This window comes from Vidua macroura, chromosome 23, assembly GCF_024509145.1.
Source record: "Vidua macroura isolate BioBank_ID:100142 chromosome 23, ASM2450914v1, whole genome shotgun sequence".
Classification (NCBI taxonomy): Eukaryota; Metazoa; Chordata; class Aves; order Passeriformes; family Viduidae; genus Vidua; species Vidua macroura.
This window is the reverse complement of record NC_071593.1, coordinates 2,070,811-2,094,139: the sequence shown is the minus strand read 5'-3', so window position 1 is coordinate 2,094,139 and position 23,329 is coordinate 2,070,811. Positions and strand designations below refer to the sequence as shown.

Sequence of the window (23,329 nt, the reverse complement as noted above, 5' to 3'; positions counted from 1 at the left end):
CGCCCTTCCTTCCGCCCTTCCTTCCTTCCGCCCTTCCTTCCGCCCTTCCTTCCGCCCTTCCTTCCGCCCTTCCTTCCTTCCTTCCGCCCTTCCTTCCGCCCTTCCTTCCGCCCTTCCTTCCTTCCTTCCTTCCGCCCTTCCTTCCTTCCTTCCGCCCTTCCTTCCTTCCTTCCGCCCTTCCTTCCGCCCTTCCTTCCTTCCGCCTTTCCTTCCGCCCTTCCATCCATCCAAGGGTTTCCCCCCCAGGACCCTTTGGGGCTGATCCAGGTGCCCCAGGCATCCCCCAGGTCATTTTTTTTTGGGAAAAAGATGCGCATCACACCCAGAAATCCAAAAACAAAGTGGATTTTGGAGCTCCCGGGATTCCTGCATGGACTGGGTTGGTCCTCCCTCTTCCTGTGCCTGAGGTCATGCCTCTGCAGAAGGAGTTCAGAAGTAAAAATCCCACAAAATCAGTACTGATGATCCCTTCCCGGTTCCTCCGTGCAGGAATCGATGGAAGGAGCGGAGATCGCCCGGAGCCGACAGCTGGGAGGGAGGGGGGATCGATGGCTCCTCATTTGTCACCAATCAAAAGTCTGGGATAATTGGATTTCCTGCAAGTGGAGAAATAAATCAGGGAATTCGTCACCTGGGTCCAGGGTCACCCCTGCTCCAGGGCCACCGGGGCTTGGGAAAACCTGCTTGGAATTGATGGGAAACCCAGTGGGGTCTTCCAAAACAAAACCCTCCAACTTTCCTGGATGGAATGAATGATTTTCCCTCTTTTTCCCATCCCAATCTGTGGGTCTCCCACTAAAGCTGGAAAAAGAGGAGTTTTTAGGGAGGATTGGGGTGTTTTGGGTGGGAAAATTCCTTCCCGGGGTTGTTTTTGGGAGCAGGAGCACCTCTGATAACCCCCTGCTGTTCTTCCAGGATGGGATTTTTTGGGATCTCCAATATCCCCTTGCTGTTATTCCAGGATTTTCTAGGATCTCCAAAACCCCCTTGCTGTTACTTCAGGATTTTTTGGGATCTCTAAAAACCCCTTGCTGTTATTCCAGGATGGGATTTTTTGGGGATCTCTAATAACACCTTGCAGTTACTCTGGGATGGGATTTTCCTGGATCTCGGATGAGCTGGAAAGGATCTTGTTTTCCCCTTCCCAGCTAGGGAAACTGAGGCATGGAAAGGCCTGAAACCATGGAGTGCTTTCAGATGGACAGGGACATTTCCCATAGGTCGTTGTTCCAACCCAGACTTGAGCACTTCCAGGGACAGGGAGCAGCTCCCAGCTCCTTCCTGCTCTGTTAATTATTCCAGCTGGGATTAACTCCAGCCGGGATTAACACCCCGAGCCGTGGCTTCCCAGAATTGGCTGCCTTTGCCATAATCCCCATCCCAACGGAGCTGGAACAGCGGGAAAACCCTCAGCAGCTGTTGGCAAATCCACCCTGAGCCACTGACTGAGCTCTGCCAGGGTTTTGGGATTTTTTCCCCAATTTTCCAATCCCTCAGCTCCAGTTTGGGGCTCTAAAACGGAGCACCAGGTACAATAATTCCATTTTTTACTCTGGGATTGCATTCCTGGGATGGATTTTGTATGGCAACACCATCTGGGGATAAAATCCTTTATTCCAGGTGAGGTTTTCCATAATCCCATTGCCCAGGGGCGGCATTCAGAGGATGCAGCTTCCTGGGAAAGTCCAGGAGCATCCAGCTGGAGGGAATCTCTTCCTTGTTGGGATGCAGAGCTGAGCCGCTGGAAAAGGAGGGCTGGGAATTTGCTGGTGTGGGGAAAAATCCCGTTTCCAATCTTTTTCAGTGCGGGATTAGGATACAGCCTCTCCTTCTCCTGCCACACTTAATTCGGGATTAATTCCGCATCTGCACATGGAGATCAGATCCCGCTGTGGTTTCCGTGGAGCTGCTTGATTAAAAACCAGGGAAAAGCAAAGCGGGGGGAATTTTTAGCCCTGGGACACCTGGACATTCCGGCTTGGAGTGTTAATCCAGGTTAATCCAGGTGCTGAGGAGGCACCATGCTCTGCTGGAAGGATTTTAGGGAATGTTAAAGCATTCCGGAGGCATTCCATTGGATTTGGTGGTCGGTGGTCGCTCCTGCTTGGCAAAATTGGGATTGTAGGAAAATTCCCCATCTGGGGAGCTTGGGGTTTGCTGGGGAAAGACAAAAATCCATGGAAATGGTTTGGAGAGTGATCCATGGGGCAGCTGGGGTGAGCTGGAAAAAATGGGGGAAAAGAAGGAAAAGTTGGGATTTTTTTACAGTTCTCAGGTTTCATTGGGATCTGCCGGAAAAAGGAGGGAGGAACTCCCTCCTGGGATTTACCAGCAGGAGGGAATTCCTGCCCTGCGGCCCAGACTGGGGGTGGAAGCACTTCTGGTGGAGAACTCTGAGGAAAATCCAGCTGATGTGGAGGAAACCCACGGGCGAGCAGGAAATCCTGCAGGAACGGGGTTTGTTCATAGGGAAAAAGGAAAATTTGGGATGAGAGGTGGCACCTCCACCTGTTGGGCCTCGTTTGGCCAAAATCTGTTGGTTTCACCCTATGGAATGGGAATGAAATCAGGGAGCGACCAATTCGGGGATTCTGCCTTAATTAGCTTTGGGGGTTGATTGGCAGACAGGAATCAGCCCTGATTTGCATATTTGCATAGATGCAAATGAGGGCCACGATCTCCATTTATCAAACAAGGCGTCTCAGACCCAGCCTGGCCCTGCGGAATTTTTGGCTCCATTTTGGCTCCTGCAGCTGTTCCAACATCTGGGAAGAGACCAGGAGGTGCCGGCGGAGCCATCGCTCCAAATTAGGGATGGCGCCAGGTTTTTGAGGGAATTTGGCTCTGCTGGATTCACCTTCCCACCTTTCCCGAGATGAGGCATCGTTTTGGATTCTGAAAGTGCCCAAAATGATCCAAACGAAATGAAAAATCTGGAAAAATCCTTAGATGATGAGGAAATGGGGCTAAAGGAACAGGAGAAATGACAGCGGAATGATGACAAACATCCGGCTCTTCCAAAATCCTGATCCAACAACCCACCAGGAGCTCTTCCCAAAATCCCAACCCATTGACCCATCCCAAGATCTTCCCAAAATCCCAATCCATTGACCCATCCCAAGATCTTCCCAAAATCCCAAACCAATGACCCATCCTGAGCTCTTCCTGAAATTCCAACCCCACAACCCCTTCCAAGCTCATCCCAAAATCCCCTCGGCCCATCCCAAGCCGCCTCTTTGAGCAGCTGTGGGAGCTCCAGAGGGATGTCCAACGTTTTATTTTATTTTATTTTATTTTATTTTATTTTATTTTATGGGAATATCAGTGGGATGAAAATGTGGAGATAAAATGTTCCCCCCTCCAGCACCGCCAGGAGGCCAAGCGATTTTATGGAAATGTTGGAAGTGGAAAGAGGGGGAAAAGTTATAAATAAAACTTCCCAGCGCTTCGGTAAATGCTCCTAAACATCCTTCCCATCCGGAGATAAATATTCCATGTGTGATTTACGGCCCTGCATTCCCAGGCTGTGCGGGTGGGGGGATAAAATCCCATAAATCACCGGGAATATCAATGCAGCCACCGCATTCCTGCTGATAAGCGACGTGGGCCGGGAAAATCCATCTTTTCTGTGCTGGCTGCGCTTTGACGGAGTTGATTTAAGGAGTTTTGGGATTGGGAGGGGTTTCCCAAGCCTTGGAAGGGTCTTGGATCCTTCTTTGTGTGTTTCACGGAGAGGGATTCGCTTCCGGGTAGGGGTTCAGTTTTAGGGGTGTTGGAATTTTGTCCCGAACAGAAGATAATTCCCATCCATCCCAGGGAAATACTTCCCAAATCTGACTGGTCCTGTTTTTCCGATGGATGTTGCTTCCCTCCAATCCTGTTTTTCTTGTGTTCACCCCCAAATCCTCGCTTTTCCAGCATCCCTGGTTTTGTTCCATCTATCCCGAGGGCATACTTCCCAAATCCAACTGACCCTGATTTTCTGGTGGCGTGTGCTTCCCTCCAACCCTGCTTTTCCTGCGTTCATCCTGAAATCCTCACTTTTCCAGCATCCCTGATTTTGTAGCCACTGGATTTATCTCCCAGGATGGGTGAGATGCAGCCCTTAGATCCACCATGGAATTACATCTCTGAGCATCCAGGAAATCCCCGGATTTTTGGGATGAGGGACCCCCTGAACATCCAAACGATGATCCCAAAGCCATTCCAGGGTTTGTAGCAGGGCCTGGTCTTCCTCCAGCCAAAGCCGTCACGGTTTTCCCTCCAAACATCCATCTTTTTCCTGGAACGCCGCATTCCCTGTGGATTTGTGCCGGAGATGTCGAACAAGCACGAAATCGACGCCGCGAGCCGAAGCCAGGCCGGGAATGGGCTCCCTCATCCTGTGCTCCAATGAGCCGGAACAGCTCCGAGGAGCTTGGGAAAAGCCGGATGAAGACGTTCGAAGATTTATTCCAGCCCGTGCCCAAGCCATGAAGCTGATTCCGACAGGTCAATCCCACCCGGATTTGTTTGTCAGGAGGCGTGCGGCAAAGGTGGAGAATGCTGGGGTTTTCCTGGGATTTATTGGGCATGGAGAGAGCTGGACTTGAGTCGTTGTTGGAAGGAAACTGGACAGGGAAAGGTGGAAATGTGGGAAGGAGGAGATGGAAAGAGGATGGATATTGGAATTGGAGAGATGGGACATGGCAGCACCGGGAGGTTCCCAAATCCCAAATTTCCCATGGCCTTTCCACTCCCAATTGCCCAAACTCTCCCTTTCCATCCGAAATCCTTTATTGTGCTGAGGTTGTGCCGATGGGGATGAAAATCCCATGGAGCCGGAATGTCTGGAATGTTTCTAGCCCAGCAGGATCCATTTGGATCTCATTCCTCATTTTTCTTCTGCCTCTGGAGCCGCTGGAATCTCGGAGCCAATCCCACCCCTCCAGAACATAAAAGTGACACCGGAGCTCATCGTGAGGAGAAAAACAGCCCAAAAATGGATTTTCCCAGAAGATCCATCAACATCGATGCTTGGGAAGCCCTCAGGTGGTGGTGGAGATGCTTCCCATGGACACAAGGATACTGGGAATCACGGCACAGAGCAAATCAGGAATTCATCCTTTTTCTTTGGGCTGGGATATTTTGGGATGTCTTTTCTTTGGGATATTTTGCTTAGGAGGAATCTGAGATTTAAGGAAAAAGGGAAGCTGGGCAGTGGTTAAAAATTCCATCTCGATGGGATTTAGGTGTTGAAATCCTTGGAAGCTGGGTTTGGGGGTTGGTTTCATCCATATTTTATCAATATGGGGAATCATGGAATGGGTTGGATTGGAGGGACCTTAAATCCCATCCCAGGGATCCCAGGGCAAGGACACCTTCCCCTATCCCAGGATGCTCCAAGCCCAGCCAGGCCTCAGACACTTCCAGGGATGGAGCAGCCTCGGCTTCTCCGGGCCGAATTGATCCATAAAATTCCATCATTTTGCAATTCCGACAAGGTTTGCTCACGGAATGTGACCGGAAACCGCCGCTGGGACCTGGCTTGAAGTGATTCCTTCACTTCATCTTCATTTGAAAGGGGCTGAGAGGCCAAAGAGGCCACGCTCAATCCATGGATCGATCCAAAGGATTGATCCAAACCATTGATTCCCATCACAAAGAGGCTCGGGACACATCCATGGGATCCGTCAGGTTCTGCATCCCATTAACTGGAGAAAAATGGACCCAAAGCATGGGCTGGACATCCCCCTGCTCATCCCATACATTTTCTCCCAATCCCTAAAAATTTAGGAGCTGGTTTGGTCCAGCAGCCCCGCCTAAGGAATAATTCCAGATCCAGCTGCGGAATCGTTCCCACCCACTTATGGAAATGAGGGAGGGAAGCGGCGCCTAATGAGATGTTTGTGAGGGAAGAGGAATTTTAATTACCGGCTCTTAATTGTCTGCTCGGCCTGTTAATATCCCATTTTCCCGGGATTAATGCCATTCGCTCCCTGCCAGCCGGGCTCCTCCTCGCCTGGGGGTGACGCCAACTTTCCCGGGTTTATTTTAGGGAATATGCCCGTTTTCCAAAAGCCAGGATGACTTTTGGGAAGGCAGTGGAGGGCTTGGGGAGCTTTAACCCCGCCGGCACTGAGCTGGTGGATTTTTGGGAAGCAAAGCTGAAGATCCAAGGAAAACTCAGCACAAGGCTCCCCCAGTCCATTTTTCCCACTTCCCAAAGGCCCATTTTCCTTGGAAGTGTGGCGCCGACTCCGGCTGTCACGTCCCATTCCCTGGCTGGTGTTAAACCCGTGCCAGACACTTATTCCCGTTTAAATGAGAAATAAAACCCCGGCGCAGCTTTCCAGGAGGAAAAGCTCCGGATTCAGCAAATTCCTCCTCTCCAGATGGGGCCAGCTGGGAATTCTTTGCCCTTGGAGCCCTCCCGGGTTAACAATGAGAGGCAGCATCATATTCCGACTGCAAATTGTCCTGGAATGTCATAAATAAGGCATGGCCGGAGCTGGGAAGGGAGCGGGAAGGAATTTGCTGCATTCCCAGGAACAACTGGAGCTGCTGAATTTTTCATGGACAAGATGTTGCGAAGCGCCGCCGGTCGGGGCGCATTCGGTTCTTGTGGATCCGGGGGTTCCGTCCCCGCATCCGCCGTGGCCGCGGACATTCCGGGGTCGGGAATTTGCAGGGGCACTCCCAGCTTTTTCCAGGGGGGTTTGCTCCCCTTTAGATCCCTCCAAAAGGGTCAAAATGTCTCCTGCTCTCCTTAAATCCCGGGAATTGCGGGATATCCGCCGGTTAAGGGAGTGCTGGGGTCCATTTTCCTGTTCCCTCCTCGTTTTCCCATCCCATGCTGGCCCCAGCTTGGAAAAGGGAGGTGGAGGAATGGGAGGGAATTATGGATAAGCCCCGTTAATCACTGGCTAATTAAAATGATGAGGTGTTTGTGTTGTCACGGGCTCCTCGAGGATGCTGGGGGCGTTCCAGAGGGGGATGGAGCCGCTGGAATCCTCTCCTCTGGCTCCATCCTGAGCTCCCACTCCCTCCGATCCGCTGCTGCTTCCCAGGACCATTCCTCAAAGGATGGGGATGGGTTGGACTTTGGGGACACAGAACGGGGGAAAATCCGTCCTCAGCTGGAGCTGCCCCATCCCAGGATTTGTCCAAGCTTGGGCGGGACTTGGAGCAACCTGGGATAGTGGGAGAAATCCCTGCCCATGGAACGGGATGAGCTTTAAGGTCCCTTCCAATCCAGTTCCAGAATTCCATTGGTTTTAGGCCGGATTTTTGGGAAGCACTGGGGGACAAGAAATCTGGGAATGGGAGCACTGGGTGATCTCCATAAATCAATCTTGGATTCCCATGTGGGACGGAAGGAATCAGGCACCTGGGGAAGATGTGGAAGGGGCTCCCTGTGGTGCTGGGATTCCTTGGAAGGCTCCATCGCTCCAAGGCCCTTCCTTGGGACATTCCCACCCCTTCCATCCCCTCACTCCCCCCCTCCCCAGGAGCCTCGGAGGGATTCCAGCTGCTTGTGCTTCATCCCTGCCATTCCCATGGAGTGTCCTGCTGCATTTGTGGGCAGAAATCCCCAGGGAATGCTGGAAAGAGCTGGAAACGGGGTTTGTATCCAGCATCCCGCACTTCCAGGGCTGGAGCAATTCCTGCCTCATCCCTGGGAGCTCTTTTGTAATTGGAAGCACCGAGCTTGTTCCGATGTTCTCCTTTATGAACGCGTCACTCCCGATTTCAAAGGACATTTCCTTTATCCCTCCCTTCCCCCTCTCCTCCCCCCCCTTCCCTTTTCCCTTTTTTTTCTAATCCCCCTTAAACTGGACGGTGCCAGAATTCCCAGCGATTGCCAGCAAAAATATCCTCTCCTCCCCAGGGCTGCCATCTAATCAGAGGGATGAATTTCCAGAGGGCTGAATCCGATCCGGGGGAGGCCCGGCTCGGCATTCTCTGGAAAATCTCGGATTGAAAAGAGCAAAGGGGAAGCGGAGCGAGGCTGAGAAGGGGACGCTGATAAAGGGATGCTGATAACGCGAGGGATGACAGAAATTTGGGATGGGCTCTTCCTTTTGGAAGAGCTCTTCCCACCCAGCCGTTCCCGTCACCGCCGCTTTGTTCTCCTCAGTAAATCCCAAAAAAAGAGGGAGCCGAGGGAGGCTTCGGAGCAGCGCTGACACCTGGCAGTTGTTCCCTGTCGGGAGGCGAAGGGAAGGGGAGGATGAGGGATGGGATCCGCGCGTCAGCCGCAGCCAAGCAGCGGGGTCTGGACGGCTCCATCTGGATTCCTGCTTTATTTTCCTTTGTTTTCCCGCTTTCCCCCCTCCCCTCCACGCATCCTTGGCCGGCTCCTGTGGGGACTCGGCATCTGTTTCCCTCTCCCTCTTCTCTCCTTCTTTTCCACAACTTCTGTGCTGGCTTTGCTCAGGATTTGGGCAGGGATGTTCTTGGAGCATTTGAATTTTCCCCTTCCTGCCCTTTCCAGGCCCAGCTGGGGCTCTGGAATCAGCTCTCACTGGGATCCTGATAAATCCCGGAGCTCCAGAGCTTCGTCTTTTCCATGCAGGAAAAGCTTGGGAGCATCCTGTGGTCCCACCCTGGTGTTTTTAGGGATGAAATGTCTGGATTTAAGGCCCAGCCAAGCCAGAATTCCCAGGAATAGGGGTGGAAGCTGCTCCCAATGCCAGCTCCGAGTGGTTTTCCAGCACATGGAGGGAGCAGAGAAGGCAAAAATTCCCATTTTGTTTTCTTTTTTTCTGGCCACCCAGAAGTTGCAGGTCAGGGATGGGTTTGGAGGGGGATTTCCTTGGAAAAATGCTTGGGTGGGTGGATTTGCTGCATGGGAGTGGCTGGGGCCATCCCAAACATGGTTCTTTTTGACTTTAAAAATCCACCAAAAATCAGGGAATGGTCCAAACACCACCAAAAGCCTTGGCTGGACTGGGATGAGGATGGATCCTTTTCCCATGGAATTCCACAGGTCTGGAAGGGAATAGTTTGGGAAGAGGGATGGAAAACATCCGGAAATGCTGAGCTGGGAACTCCTGGATCTCAGGGACCAGAGGGAAAATCCAATTCCCACTGCGAGTGGGCTGGGATGGGGAAGGATCCCTTTCCCATGGAAGTGTGCAGGTCTGGAAGGGAATAGCTTGGGAAGAGGGATGGAAAACATCCAGAAATGCCGAGCTGGGAGCTCCTGGATCTCCACATCCCATGGACAGGAGGGGAAATCCAATCTTTGCTCCAGCTTTGCCAGCTCGTCCCCGGCTCTCTTTAATCTCCGGCTGATCCGGGGGCAGGCGGGAGCCGCGATCCCACCCGGGGGCTCCATGGAAAGGCAGAGCTCTTCCGCACGCACGGAGGCTCCATCCCGAATTCCTTGGGGCGGATCCTGCCGCGCTGCCAAGGATTTGCTCATCCCCCCTCCCCGCCGCTTTTCCATGCCTGTTGCTCATCGCGGCGTTCGGAAATGTCAAAAGGCGAGCGAGGGGAATCGGGGCAGCCGGAGAGACCTCGGCTGCTCTTCCTCCCTCCCTCCTCCTCCTCCTCGTCCTCCTCCTCCCATTCCTGCCTTTTCCATCCGCACAGCCCCGAATCCAAGGGCCCCTCGTGCAGCCTTGGCAATCGCAGGGATTTAATCCCCGCTTTAGGAACAAAAATAAACCCTGGGCAGGCAGGGAGAGGCTGGAAAGACGCCGGCCCCGGGCGGGCAGGGAATGTTGGCCAGGATGTGGGTCGCTCCCAGCCAGGAAAGCCAGGATTCCGGGATGCAACATCAAAATCTCCTCATTCCAAGCATCATTTGGGGCTAAAAAGGGATTTAACCCTCAGCCCTACCCCCAAACATTCCCAAAACCCCCCTTTTTCCTCCGCATTTCCTTGCGCAGAGTTGTTCCCGCAGCCCCCCGAAAGCAGCACCAAACGGGATTTTCCGGCTTTTTCCCGGTGTTCAATATTCCAGGCCACGCTGCCCTGCTGCCGCAGCCGGCACGTGTTCCCGGAGCGTGTTCTCCCGCAGGTCGTGCCTGGGATTTATGGCACAAACACCTCCACGTTGTTTTACAAGGAATGCTGAGCCTCAGGATCACCGCCTGGGAGGCACAGAAAAATCCCGGGAATTCACCTTCTCCCCTCCCAGGGCGTCTTCCACAAAGGAATCTCTGGTTTCCAGCCCCGTTTCCAAACCTGCTCCTGTTTCCTGGAATTTTGCTCGGCTCTTTTCCCACCTGGTGCGAGGAGGGATTAAAAAAGAGGGAATTTGGAGTGGGTGAGGGGCTTTTTTTTGGGACATCCCGGTGTTAAACAGGGAAGGATGCTGGGATTTGCCAGGCTGCCAATCCATAGATTCCCAACAGCCACAGGAAAGGCAGGAAAATAAACCGGGAATGCAATTCCCGTCCCTGCTGCCCCCCCGGCTGCTCCCTGCTCCCCATTTCCCCACAAATCGAGGGGAAAGAGGGAGAAAAGGGATGGATGGAGCTGGCCAGGCTCCGATTTTCCCTCTGGAGCAAGGATGGATCCGGAATCCGGCTGTGGGGAGATGGGGAAGGAGCTGGAAAACCTCCGGGTGCGGGTTGTGCATCCTCGGCCAAAGCTGCTGGGGAATTCCCATTGGGAATGAGGAATTTGGGAAGTTTTGTGGAAGCACAGGGCAGGGAATGGGGAGAGACGATGGAGCCCAGGGCAAAGCCGCAGGAAGGACGGGAATTTGCAGTGGGAATGGCGGCCGCTGGGATTTTCCCAAATTCAGGAAGGATTTCCTTCAATTTTGACTTTTTAGGGATCGTTGGGGGCGGCCCAAACCCATCCCTGCGAGGGGTCAGGGCTTTCCCTGGCATCCACCAGTGCCATTAATCCACACGATTCCTGGAAAACAGCCATTTCAAACTTCCCTGGAGCTCAGCTCTCTTTCCCCCCCACTTTTCCAGCTTATCTGACCGTCAGCATCGAGCCCCTGCCTCCGGTGGTGGTGGGAGACGCCGTGACCCTGAAATGCAACTTCAAAACCGACGGGAAAATGCGGGAGATCGTCTGGTACCGGGTGAGCTCCGACGCCTCGGGAATGGGAATGCGGAGCCGGCTCGGGAACAGAAGGTCAGGGCTGGATGAGGCAGGAAATAAAGCCAGGAGCTCTCCAGCTGATGGGAATATCAATTCCAGGGAGGAGGAGGAGGAGGGAGACAGCCTGGGAAAATGTGGCTGGGATGGATTTGGGATCATCAGGATTTGGGATCATCAGGATTTGGGATCATCCTTGGATTTGGGCTCCGTGTGGAGCCCCTCCTTCTTTGTTTTTTTTTTGGAGTGGCTGCCAGGTGGGTTTAGGGATGGCTCGGGATTGGGTTGGGATTTGGAGGTCGGAGCTGAGGTTGGCACCGCTCTGCCAAGAGATTGGCGGGTGGAAAATGATGGGGGAAAGGGAGGTATCGGGAAAATTTGGGATATTTGGGTTTGGGGAGAAATTTGGGGCTCTTCATTTAGAGCTTTTAGGAAAAAAAACTTTCCCTGTTCCCAAAATGTTTGGGAATTTGAAATGTTGAACAGGAGGGAAGATCCTGGTTTTATTTGGGAAAGGGGAATTTGGAGCTTGGTGGTTTTTTTTTTTTTTTGGGAAAGGAAGGATTTGGAGGCAGGGTTTTTTTGAGAAAGGAAGAATTTGGATGTTGGGTTTATTTGGGAAAGGAAGGATTTGGAGGCAGGATTGTTTTGGGAAAAGAAGGATTTGGAGGCAGGTTTTTTTTTGGGAAAGGAAGGATTTGGATATTGGATTTATTTCAGAAAGGTGAATTTGGGGGCCAGTTTTATTTGGGAAAGGAGAATTTGGATTTTATTTGGGAAAGAGGAATTTTGAGACTGATCTTATTTGGGAAATGGAGGATTTGGAAGTTGGTTTTGATTGGGAAAGGAAGGATGTGGAGCCCAGTTTTATTTGGGAAAGGGGGATTTGGAGGCTGGAGCTGCCCCTGGATCATCGTTCCCAAGCCTTGATCCAGCCTCAGGTTCACCAATCCTCAGCTTTCTCCAGGGAAATTTGGGATAAGCTGCCAACCACAAATGGTTTTATCCAAAAAAACCTGAAGTTTTCCAGGGAAAACTCCTGCAGGAGGCAAAGAGGGTGAGTGGTGCTGGTGGCATCAGATGGAGCAGCTGGGAATATTTTTCCTTGGATTTCCCATCCTGTTCCTGCTCCTGAAGAAGGCGCTGCCCTTCCCTAATGCTCCCCTCCATTCCCAGGTTTATGAACGGGGAAAGGACGGGTGCAAATCCGGCTGTTGGAATGTGGTGTGTGCACAGGAGCATCTCCACGGAATCCCAGCTGGATTTTCCTATAATTATCTATGGCTGGACCCCTAAATGTTGGACAGGCGGGGAACAGAACCCCAAACCTGCCTCGAGTCCAAAATTCCACCTTGGAATTGGCTCCACCTCCCCCCTTTTTCAGGGAGGATTTTTTTTTCCTGCTGGCTCCACCGTCTCCACCAGGTTTTTCCTTCCCTTTTCCACTCGGTAATATTGGATTAACCCACTTTCCCTGGAGCTGGATTTGCATAATCCCCCCTGCCAGGGGGATGTGGGAGCGGCTGCTGCTCCGGAGCAAACGATGCTCCGAGAAACCTCGGAGGGAAAGGGAAGGGCAGAAATATCCCAGCTTTGATTTTTATCCCCACAAATCCCCCTTTTCTTCCAGGGGTTTTTACCCCTCCTTCCCTCTTGCTCCTTTCCCAGGGAGCTTCCCGGGTTTGGGAAGTTGGGTTTTTCATGGAGCATCTCAGGATTTGCCCAATTCCATCCTGATTTTAAGGTTTTTCTCACGTTTTTCTTCCTGCCTTGCCTCACTCCTGGACTTTTGCAGCTTCCCAAAGCTCCAGTGGCAGCTCCGGGGTGTTGGAGGTGATGGATGGACCCGGGAGAGCTGGGGGGAGCTGTGGGGTTCCGTTTATTCCACCCGTAAATCATGGGAATGTGGCTCCGGAGCGCAGGATTGGGGTCACGCCCGGCTCCTCGTTCCCGTGATTTATTGGACAGGGAGCAGAGGGAGCTCCTGGAGTCTGAGGGATCTGAGCTGCTCCAGGGGCGGGAAGGGGCAGGGAAATGGGGGAGAGAGATGGAAAAGGCAGTGGGGAATGGAGTTGGGAATAACCTGTGGGATGGATCCATCACTCTGGGATGGATCCATAAACCTGAGATGGATCCATAACCCTGGGATGGATCTGTAACCCTTGGGATGCATCCATAACCCTGGGATGGATCCATAACCCTGGGATGGATCCCTAACCCTGGGATGGATCCATAACCCCGGGATGGATCCCTAACCCTGGGATGGATCCATAACCCTGGGATGGATCCATAACCCCAGGATGGATCCATAACCCCAGGATGGATCCATAACTCTGGGATGGATCCATAACCCTGGGATGGATCCCTAACCCTGGGATGGATCCGTAACTCCCGGGTGGGTGATCCCCTCGGGATCTGTGCACTCTGAGCCTGAGGAGCCTCATCCCACGGGTGAAACCCCACGGAGAAGCCCCACACTGCAACCAGCACCCAGAATTCCAGCAATTCCGCGGGATTCCCCAGGGATGAGGGACATTCCCTTTCCACCCGCTGGGAATCCCCTCAGCTGCTGGAATGCCGCCGATTTCAGCATTCCCGGGACGAGCAAAGGGAATTTTCCCAGAATAAACAGGAGCACATGCCACAGGCGGAGGCGTTAATTAACATCCAGCAATCCCAACACCTCCGCAAGGTGTGATGTTCCCAGGAACAGGCGTGAACACGGATCTGCACCTGGAGAGCTCCCGAAAAAGCCTTGGCAGGAGACGGGGGTGGTGGAATCCGTGCGGAATGAGGCTGGGAATACCCAGAGCTGACCCTTGGCTCCTGGTGCCGGCGTCTCTGGGGTTGTGCCGGATCCTGGATTTGTGTGATCGGTGCCAGGATGGGAACTGGGAAAACAACTTCTTTTCCCAGGGAAAACAACAGGGAAGTAGGAGAGGGAGGGAAAATCCTTGGAGGCTCCAATCTGGCTCCGCACAGCAGAGCTGGGTTGGGCTGGGCTCAGAGCATGGGAATTTGGGAATTGCAAATGGGGTTTGGTGGATCTGGGCTGTCAGACCAGGGCCAGGCCCCATTCCCCAGGGCTGAGTGGGATTTCTGGGATGGCCGGGAATGAAGGGCTGGAACGGAGGGGAGCCCACAGAGCTCTGTCTCCACTAATTAGAGTTTGGTGCTCAGGGTAATTAGCGGGAAGGGAATGAACTGGAGCTGGGATTGCCGGGAGCAGGGCCCTGGCATTGCTCCTGGTAGTATCCCTGGAGTATGGGAATTGCTCCGTGTAATATCCATGGAGTATGGAAAAAATCTAAATCCAGAGTTTTCCAGGATAACGAGTTCTTCCCATTGTTTGCAGTTCTGCAGGGAATGGGCAGGAAAATCCTCAACCAGGACTTTTCCAGGATAATGAGTTCTTCCCATTGCTGTGATGCTCCAGGAAATGGCCAGGAAAATTCTGAATCTGGAGTTTTCCAGGATAAAGAGTTTTCCTGGTTGATTCTCCAGGGAATGGGCAAAAAAACCCTTAAACTAGGAGTTTTCCAGGATAACAAGTTCTTCCCATTGCTGTGATGCTCCAGGAAATGGCCAGGAAAATCCTAAATCTGGAGTTTTGCAGGATAAGGAGCTCTTCCCGGTGGCTCTGACGTGGACACTGCGTTCCCCCTCCTCCACCCCCAAACACTGGGAGCACTGCAGCCGCTCCAGGGAATTTTCCCTCTTTCCAGAGCAATTTCCATTTGCTTGGAGAAAGGGAATCCATCGATCCATGCTCGGGACACGGAACCTGGATCAGTTCCCAATTCCGGCCCTTTCCAACCGCTCCCTTCATCCTGCATCCATCACTTCCCCATGATTTGGGTCCTTTGGGCATCCAGACGTGAGGATCTGGAGACTTTAATGGATTTGGGGAACAGCAAATGTTCATTTTAATGGATTTTGGGAGCTCCAGCGGGAGTTGCCGCTGGAACAGCTGAGTTTTGTCGGGAATGGGATATTTCCTGGGATTTATGAATAATGCAGGGAGCAGCCCCCGGAAATGTGTTCCTGTGCCCCTTTTCCCAAAATTCCTGGATGTGGAGACATCCACTGGGACAGAAACCAGGGGATGCTGCCCAATTATCCTCCTTTTTTGATTCCCAGTTGGGCTGCAAATTCCAATGGGGCTTCTCTTCCCAAAAAATTCCCCTGGGCATGGATAAAAGGCTGGAATTAGGGCTGATCCCTGGAGAGAGAGAATTCCTGATGGGCCTTTTCCTGGAATTCCCTGGAAGTCCCTCAGGATTGGAAGCAGCTCTTCCCAGCACTCCCAATGCTCAGGGAATGTGGGGATTCCTGGAGGATGATTCCAGCTCCCCGAAAATCCCGAGGCTGCAAATTCCCAATCCATGGGTGCGGCCTCCAACATTCCCAGTGCTTCCCACCCTAAAAGAATCCCTAAAATCCCTCTGGATTGGGATCCCTTCTCCATCCTGGTGCAGCTCCCAGGTTGCTCCTCAAGTCTAAAGAAAAGTCCAGAAAAATCCTTGGAAACTTCCTTGGAAACTTCCCAAGGCCGGAGATTTACAACTCCCGTCATTTTTCCCGCTTTTCTTTATCCCCCATCCGTGCCAGGGTGGAATTTCTTTCCCATAAAAACCTCAGCCTGGGATAATAAATTGGAAGAGGTTTTTTAGTGATGGATTCTTTTTCCCCCTTCCCCACCTCTTTTTGCCATAAAAAAAAAAAAGTGGGAAAAGAGGAAATGGGGAATAACAGCGGAATTTTGGCCAAGTGCTGGGTGAGGATTTGGGGTTTTGTCCTCGGGAAATGTTGGATTTGAGGATTGAATCCCAAGATCTCCTTCTGCTGTTCCTGGCTTATTTTAAAAAATGGGAATTTTCACTCTCCGCTGGGAGCTGGTTTAGCCCCAAAATTCCCATTTTCCTCCATATTTTTCCACTGAAACTCCTGAAAAGCAGGGAAGATAAATCCAGAGGCGTTGGGAGGCACAGGGAATAGAGTCCTAAAAAAAGCCATTTTCCATTCAAAAATGACAATTCCCAGCTGGAAAATGGAATAACGGGATGGAAAACGTGGATTTCGATTTCATCTCAGCAGGGGCATCATAAATCCATAAATTCCAAGCTGAAAGATTCTGGCATTCTACGGACAAATATGGAAATAATGGTAAAATAAAAATAAAAATAAAAATAAAAATAAAAATAAAATTCTAATGTAAGTATTTAAATGCACCACATTAAATATTATAATTAATATATTTACAGCATTTCATGGAGATTAAAATTCAAATCAATTTATTCAAATCTAAATAAACACCGAAATACAAAAAAAAATTATATTAAAACGCAAATAAACCTATTAAAATCTAAAGAAATACATTCAAATTTAAACAAATCGATCCCAATGGAAACCGACTTATTCAAATTCTCGGAATGAAAACCCTTTGAAATATTCCAAAAAGGGCCCAAAATGCCCAAATTTGGGACCCTGGGGTTGTTTCCCGCAGGTCACTGACGGCGGCACCATCAAGCAGAAGATCTTCACCTTCGATGCCATGTTTTCCACCAACTTTTCCCAGATGGAAAACTACCGGAAGCGGGAAGACCTCGTTTACCAATCCACCGTGCGGTGAGTCCTTTTTCCCTATTAATGCAAATTTTTAGGAATTTTTTTTCCCTATTTTTGACCCCGCTGAAAGAATTCCAGCAGAACCCGCCCCCATCCAAGGGGTGTTCCCATTTTCCTGATGATCCTCAGGGAAAAGGTGGGGAAAATGGGGATTTTTAGAGGTGGGAATGGGCAGAGAAATCCAAAGCTTGGGAAAATTGGGAAAACAGATCCATATTTATTTATAAAACAGGCCCAGAGCGTCTCCTTGCTTTTATTCCAAGTGGGAATCACTTCCAGAATTCCAGGTTTATTCCTGATTCCACACCTGCTCCATTCCCGCTGCTCTAAAACCGACACTGGAGCTTGGAAAAAAGGTCAGGAGAGGCTTCATCCAAGGGGAAAAAACTGGGATGAGATTTCCCTTCCTCCCGGTTTCTTTCCGGCCTCGTTTCCTCGGGAAATGAGAATTTCCTGATCGGATTTTCCCAGCTCGTTTTGCCCGGCGTGGGGGTAAGAAAAACCGGGATTTCCTCCAGTCACGGGAGGTTTTCCACCTGGAAATATCCGGAATGGCCTGGGAAGGGCCGGGCCTGGCGCATCCCCTGGGATGGGCTGGTGGGAAGTGGGAAATCCTTCCCAGCCCTGTGGAATTCCGGAATTCTCACGGTGTTTTTTGCTGTTCTTCCCCGCTGTGTTCGGAGTTGTTTTTTGTCCTTAAGGAAAAGCGCGGCTGTGTGGGAATGATTGTGGATTTAGGGTGGGAAAAGGGTGGGAAAACAGGGCTGGGGAGGGAATATTATGGGATGGATCAGGAGGCTCCTCAGGCCCTGCTCAGGAGAGGCTCGGGAGAAGTTTGGATGATCGGGGGGGTCAGGAGATGCTCAGGGATTACTCAGGGATTGCTCTGGGAATGTTCAGGGTGCCCAGGGGTTACTCAGAGGATATTCCAGGGATATTCAGGAGAAGTTTGGGATGTTCAGGTAGGTCGGGAGATACTCCAAGGTTACTCAGGAATGTCAGAGGATGCTCGGGATACTCGAGGGTTACTCAGAGGATGCTCAGAGGGCGTCCTGGAGATATTCCAGGAATGCTCGAGGGATGCTCCAGGGACAATCCGGGGATGCTCTGGGGATGCTCCGGGGATGCTCCAGGGATACTCTAGGGATTCTGGGGATGCTCCGGAGTTGCTCCATCCCTGCGTTTGGTCTCCCTGGATCCACGGAGCTGCTCCTCGGACGTTGAACAAATTCCTGATTCCTGTGTGGAGAAGGTTTTGGCAGCTCCAGGCAGGAATTTCACATCCCTGACGCGGGGCTGTAAATCCAGCTGCAAATCCAGCGCTTCCCTCGGGGTTTGGCCGTCGCTTGCCTCCAGCTGGGAAAATCAGGGAATTAAACTGGATTAAAACATTCCCCGTGCCCACGGAAGGAATTCATGGGATGAGGAATCAAACATTCCCTGTGCATGGAATGAGGGACTGGGAGCATCCCTGGAGCAGGAACAAGGATCAGACATTCCCTGTGCATGGAATGAGGGACTGGGGGAAGCGGGAACAAGGATCAAACATTCCCTGTGGAGGGAGTGAGGGATCAGGAGAGTCCCAAGATCAGGAACAAGGATCAAACATTCCCTGCTCATGGAATGGGGGATCAGGAGAATCCCAAGATGAGGAACAAGGATCAAACATTCCCTGCTCATGGAATGGGGGATCAGGACAATCCCCAGAGCAGGAACAAGGATCAAACATTCCCTGTGGAGGGAGTGAGGGATCAGGAGAGTCCCAAGATCAGGAACAAGGATCAAACATTCCCTGTGGAGGGAGTGAGGGATCAGGAGAGTCCCAAGATCAGGAACAAGGATCAAACATTCCCTGTGGAGGGAGTGAGGGATCAGGAGAGTCCCAAGATCAGGAACAAGGATCAAACATTCCCTGCTCATGGAATGGGGGATCAGGACAATCCCCAGAGCAGGAACAAGGATCAAACATTCCCTGTGGACAGAACAGGGTTCACAAGCATCCCTGGAGAAGGAGAACAGGGAATCACCCATTCCCTGCTCACGGAATATTTCCTGGACCTGGCGAGGAAAAGCTCTCACTTTCCTGGTTCCAGGGCTCTGGTTTCCTCCCTTTCTCCACATGTTGTAGAAGGAATGGAATTTGGGAGCAGAAAATTCCCCCGCCCCAGCACCAGGCACTTGAAAGCCTCGGGAACGGCCGGGAAATCGGGCGTGGAGCCGGGATTTGTGGGCAGGAAAAGGGTTTTCACGGCATGGCCTTTTTTTTCCAAGGAAAACAGGAACCAGCCTGAGGAGATCATTCCCAGAGCTGCTTTTCCCAGTCACTGGTTTTTTTCGGGAAGGTCTTGCCTGATTTTGGGCTCTCCCGAAGAATTGGGGAAGGGTTTGGGGATGGAGGAAGCATTTCCCAATTGAGGTGTTTGCTCCTGTTCATTCTCCCTTTCTTTTTCCATCTATTTATTCTCTCTTTTTTTGGGAATCTTTGCCGTGGTTCGGGTACAGCTGGAGCCATCCCAAGGAGCTTTATCCCAGGAGGAGCCGTCCTTATCAGCATTATCTCAGTCTTTATCAGCATTATTCCAGTCCTTGGTCCTTATCAGCATTATCCTAGTTCTTGGTCCTTATCAGTGTTATCCTGAGTGGAGCCGGCCCTATCAGCGTTATCCCGGTCCTTATCAGCATTATCCCGGTCCTTATCAGCGTTATCCCGGTCCTTATCAGTGTTTTCCCGGGCGGAACCGTCCCGGGGGCATTATCCCGGGAGAAGCCGGCCACATCAGCGTTTTCCCGGTTTCTTATCAGCGTTTTCCCAGGCAGAACCATCCTTATCAGTGCTCCCCGGGTGGAGCCAGCTTTATCGGCGTTTTCCCGCTCATGATCGGGGTTATCCCAGGCGGAACCGTCCCGGAGAACGTTATCCCGGGAGAAACTGGCCACATCTGCGTTTTCCTGGTTCCTTATCAGCCTTTTCCCGCTCCTTATCAGCGTTTTCCCGGCTTTATCAGCGCGGCCCAGGGGCTCTGGCACTGCCCCTTTCCATTCCGGCTCTGTGCTGTGAAGATCAAAGCTGGGAGAGATCCAATCCCTCCAATCCCGGTTTTTTTTTTCCTTTCCCTTGATTAAAATCCCACCCTCGTCCTACGGCGCCACTTTAGGAATTCCCAAATCCCTTTTTTCCTGTATTCCCGACTCGAGGACGTGCCAGAGAGTGCTTGCCTTTCCAGGGCCGGTTGTTCCCTGTCTCCCATCCTTGGGAGCACCAAATGGAGCCAGTCAGGCCTCAAAATCTGCACACAAATCCAAAGGAATCCTTCCAAAAGGGCTGGAGCGGGATCGGAGCCGCTCCAAAGTGCAGCTAACGGGAGATTCCTGATCCGTGTGTGGATAATCAGAGCTGGAACAGATGGCGGAGGCTCAGCTGGAAGCGTTGTATCCATGGAAAGGAGGGAATGTTCACTTCCAGGGGGATCCTTGGAGTAGGAAGGCAGCCAGGGGCTGGGAGAAGGGAAAAGCGGAGCTGGAATTCCCCCAGAAGGGAAAATTCCGCTGAGCGGGATTTTTAACCAGGGTGTTCCATGAGGGAATCGCTCCCATCCACATGGGATGGGTGAGGTGGGATGAGGCTGCTGGAGAGGAGGGATGGATCTCCTGGAAGAGGGAATGCTGCCAGCCGGAGAGGAGGGATGGTGCTGGGATGTTCTTCTCCACAATGGCGGGATGGCTGTGCCAGCTGGAAAGGTGGAACGTTGCTGGAAAAATGGGATGAGGCTTCTGGATGGTGGGGTGGGATAATGGTCCTGACTGGAAAGGTGGGATGCTTCCAGTTGGAGAGGTGGGATAGCACTTCTGACTGGAAAGGTGGAACGTTTCCAGCTGGAAAAAATGGGATGATGCTTCCGGCCAGTGAGGTGGGATAACGCTGCTGACTGGAAAGGCGGGATGCTTCCAGGCAGCTCACTGGGATGATGCCAACTGGAGAGGTGGGATAATGCTTCCAACCGGGAAGGCTGGATGGTTCCAGGTGGTGAGGTGGGATGATGCCAACTGGAAAGGTTGGATGCTTCCAGCTGGAGAGGCGGGATGCCACCATCCAGGGATAGGGATAATGCTGCCAGCTGGAAATGTGGGATGTTTCCGGCTGGAGAAGTTGGGATGATGTTTCCAGCCAGGGAGGTAGGAAGTCACAGACCAGCAAGGAGGGATGGGACCAGCTGGAGAGGTAGGATGATGCTGCCTGGAAATGTGGGACGATCCCAGCTGGAGATGTGGGATGGGATATTGGCTGGAAATGTGGGATGCTCCCAGCTGGAGAGGTGGGATGGTGCTGCCATCTGGGAAGGTGGGGTGATGCCAACCAGCATTGTGGGATGGGATGGGATGGGATGGTGCCGGCTGGTGAGGCGGGATGGTGCTGCTGAATGGAAAAGTGGGATGCTGCCGGCCAGAGAAGTGGAATTCTGAGGATGAGAAAAGTGGGATGCTGAGGATCAACAAGGTGGGATGCCATGGACCAAGAAAGTGGGATTCTGAGGAGCAGAAAGGTGGGATGGTGAGGATAAGAAAGGTGGGACAGTGAGGACTGGAAAAGTGGGATTCTGGGGATCAGAACTGTGGGATGCTGGGGAGCAGAAAGGTGGGATTCTGGGGAGCAGAATTGTGGGATGCTAAGGATCAGAAAAGTGGGATTCTAGGGAGCAGAATTGTGGGATGCTAAGGATCAGAAAAGTGGGATACAAAGGAGCAGAAAGGTGGGATTGTGAGGATTAGAAAGGTGGGACAGTGAGGACTGGAAAAGTGGGATTCTGGGGATCAGAACAGTGGGATGCTGAGGAGCAGAAAGGTGGGATGGTGAGGACCAGGCAGGTGGGATGGTGAAGACCAGGCAGGTGGGATGGTGAAGACCAGGCAGGTGGGATGGTGAAGACCAGGCAGGTGGGATGGTGAGGAGCAGAAAGGCGGGATGGTGAGGAGCAGAAAGGCGGGATGGTGAGGACCAGGCAGGTGGGATGGTGCGGAACAGAAAGGTGGGATTCTGGGGAGCAGAAAGGTGGGATGCTGAGGAGCAGGAAGGTGGGATGGTGAGGAGCAGGCAGGTGGGATGGTGAGGAGCAGGAAGGTGGGATGCTGAGGAGCAGAAAGGCGGGATGCTGCTGGCCAGGGAGCCGGGCTGCTGCCCATCAGCCAAGTGACCGCTGTGCAGCCTCCCAAGCATTCCCAGCCGCTGCAGCACGGATCCTTTGGCATGACTCCTCCTCTCCTGTTTTTCCCAAGTCTATCTAAAGCCTCTGGACAAAAGCTGGATCGATGAGGGCTCCGGATTCACTCGGAATATGGGATTTGCTGTGCTGGGGTGGCTTGGCAGGGCTGGAGTCAAGGTTTTCCATTGGCACTCCGGGGGGAAGGCGATGTCTGTGGTCATGGATTTGTGCTCCATCCACGTCTCCTTCCAATAACAATTCCTTCCCCTCGGAGGAGCTGTCAGTGCCGGGGAACTCCGGCTGCTAAAGCATTCCCGAGCTCCTCCCTCAGCCTTTGGAGTTATTAAGAGTTTATTGATCCCTGTCCAACGCCGCGCTATCCGGGTGCTGACCCATGAATCTCACGGGAAAACGGGATAGGGATGGAGTGGTGAGCGCTGTCCCTCCTCCGCAGCCTTCCCGAGGTCCGGATTTCGGACAACGGTCCCTACGAGTGCCACGTGGGGATCTACGACCGAGCCACGCGGGAGAAGGTGGTCCTGGCCTCCGGGAATGTGTTCCTGAATGTGATGGGTGAGCGCTGGGATCGGGATCGAAGGAAGACCACTGCGGGGTCTCAGGGTGCGGGAACAGCAGGGACTGGGATCGTTCTGCTGTCCTCGGGGGTGGGGGTGGGGACACGGATAGGGATGGGATGGGGACAGGGATGAGGATGGGAATGGGGATGGAGATGGGATGGGGGCAAGGACAGGGACATGGACAAGGACAGGAATAGGGATGGGAATGGAGATGGGAATGGGGATGGGAATGGGGATAGGATAAGGATAGGATGGGGACAAGGACAGGGATGGGAATGAGGGTGAGGATGGTGTGGGGAGAGGGATGAGGATGGGGATGGGAACGGATATGAAGATGGGGATGGGGCATGGATAGGGACAGGGATTAGGACAGGGAATGGATGGGATGGGAACAAAGATGGGAATGGGAACAAGGATGAGGATGGTGATGGGGATGATAATGGGGATGAGGATGGACATGAAGATGAAGGCCGAGGATGGGATGGGGTTGTTGAGGACTCTGTGCTGAGCTCCTGGCTCTGCCCCTGCAGCTCCCCCCACGTCCATCTCGGTGCTGGCCGCGGACACCCCAGCACCCTTCAGCCGCTACCAGGCGCAGAACTTCACCCTGGTGTGCGTGGTGTCCGGCGGGAAGCCCGCGCCACTGGTGAGATTCCGGCGGGATCATCCCTCCCACTGGCACATGGAATAACCCAACACCTCCTCTATAAAATCCACCAGATCCTCCTGCTCTTCCGTCAGGCCAAACCCGCTCCCCAAATCCCATCTTTCCACAGAGACCATGGGATTTGGGAGGGGGGAAAGGACCAAACCTTCAGGATTCGGGAGCAGGGAACCAACCAGACCTTTGGGATTTGGGAGCACAGAATGAACCAA

At 52.5% G+C, this 23,329-nt stretch overlaps 1 protein-coding gene across 1 annotated transcript in view; it reads left to right on the top strand.

Moving 5' to 3' along the window:
• IGSF21 (immunoglobin superfamily member 21) overlaps nt 1-23,329 on the top strand; it is a 36,848-nt gene that overhangs the window by 8,300 nt on the left and 5,219 nt on the right. The window contains exons 2-5 of the mRNA XM_053997399.1: nt 10,920-11,032; nt 16,556-16,677; nt 22,330-22,448; nt 22,984-23,099. Of these exons, the coding sequence (XP_053853374.1) occupies nt 10,920-11,032; nt 16,556-16,677; nt 22,330-22,448; nt 22,984-23,099 (470 nt within the window). The remainder of the gene's footprint in view (nt 1-10,919; nt 11,033-16,555; nt 16,678-22,329; nt 22,449-22,983; nt 23,100-23,329) is intronic.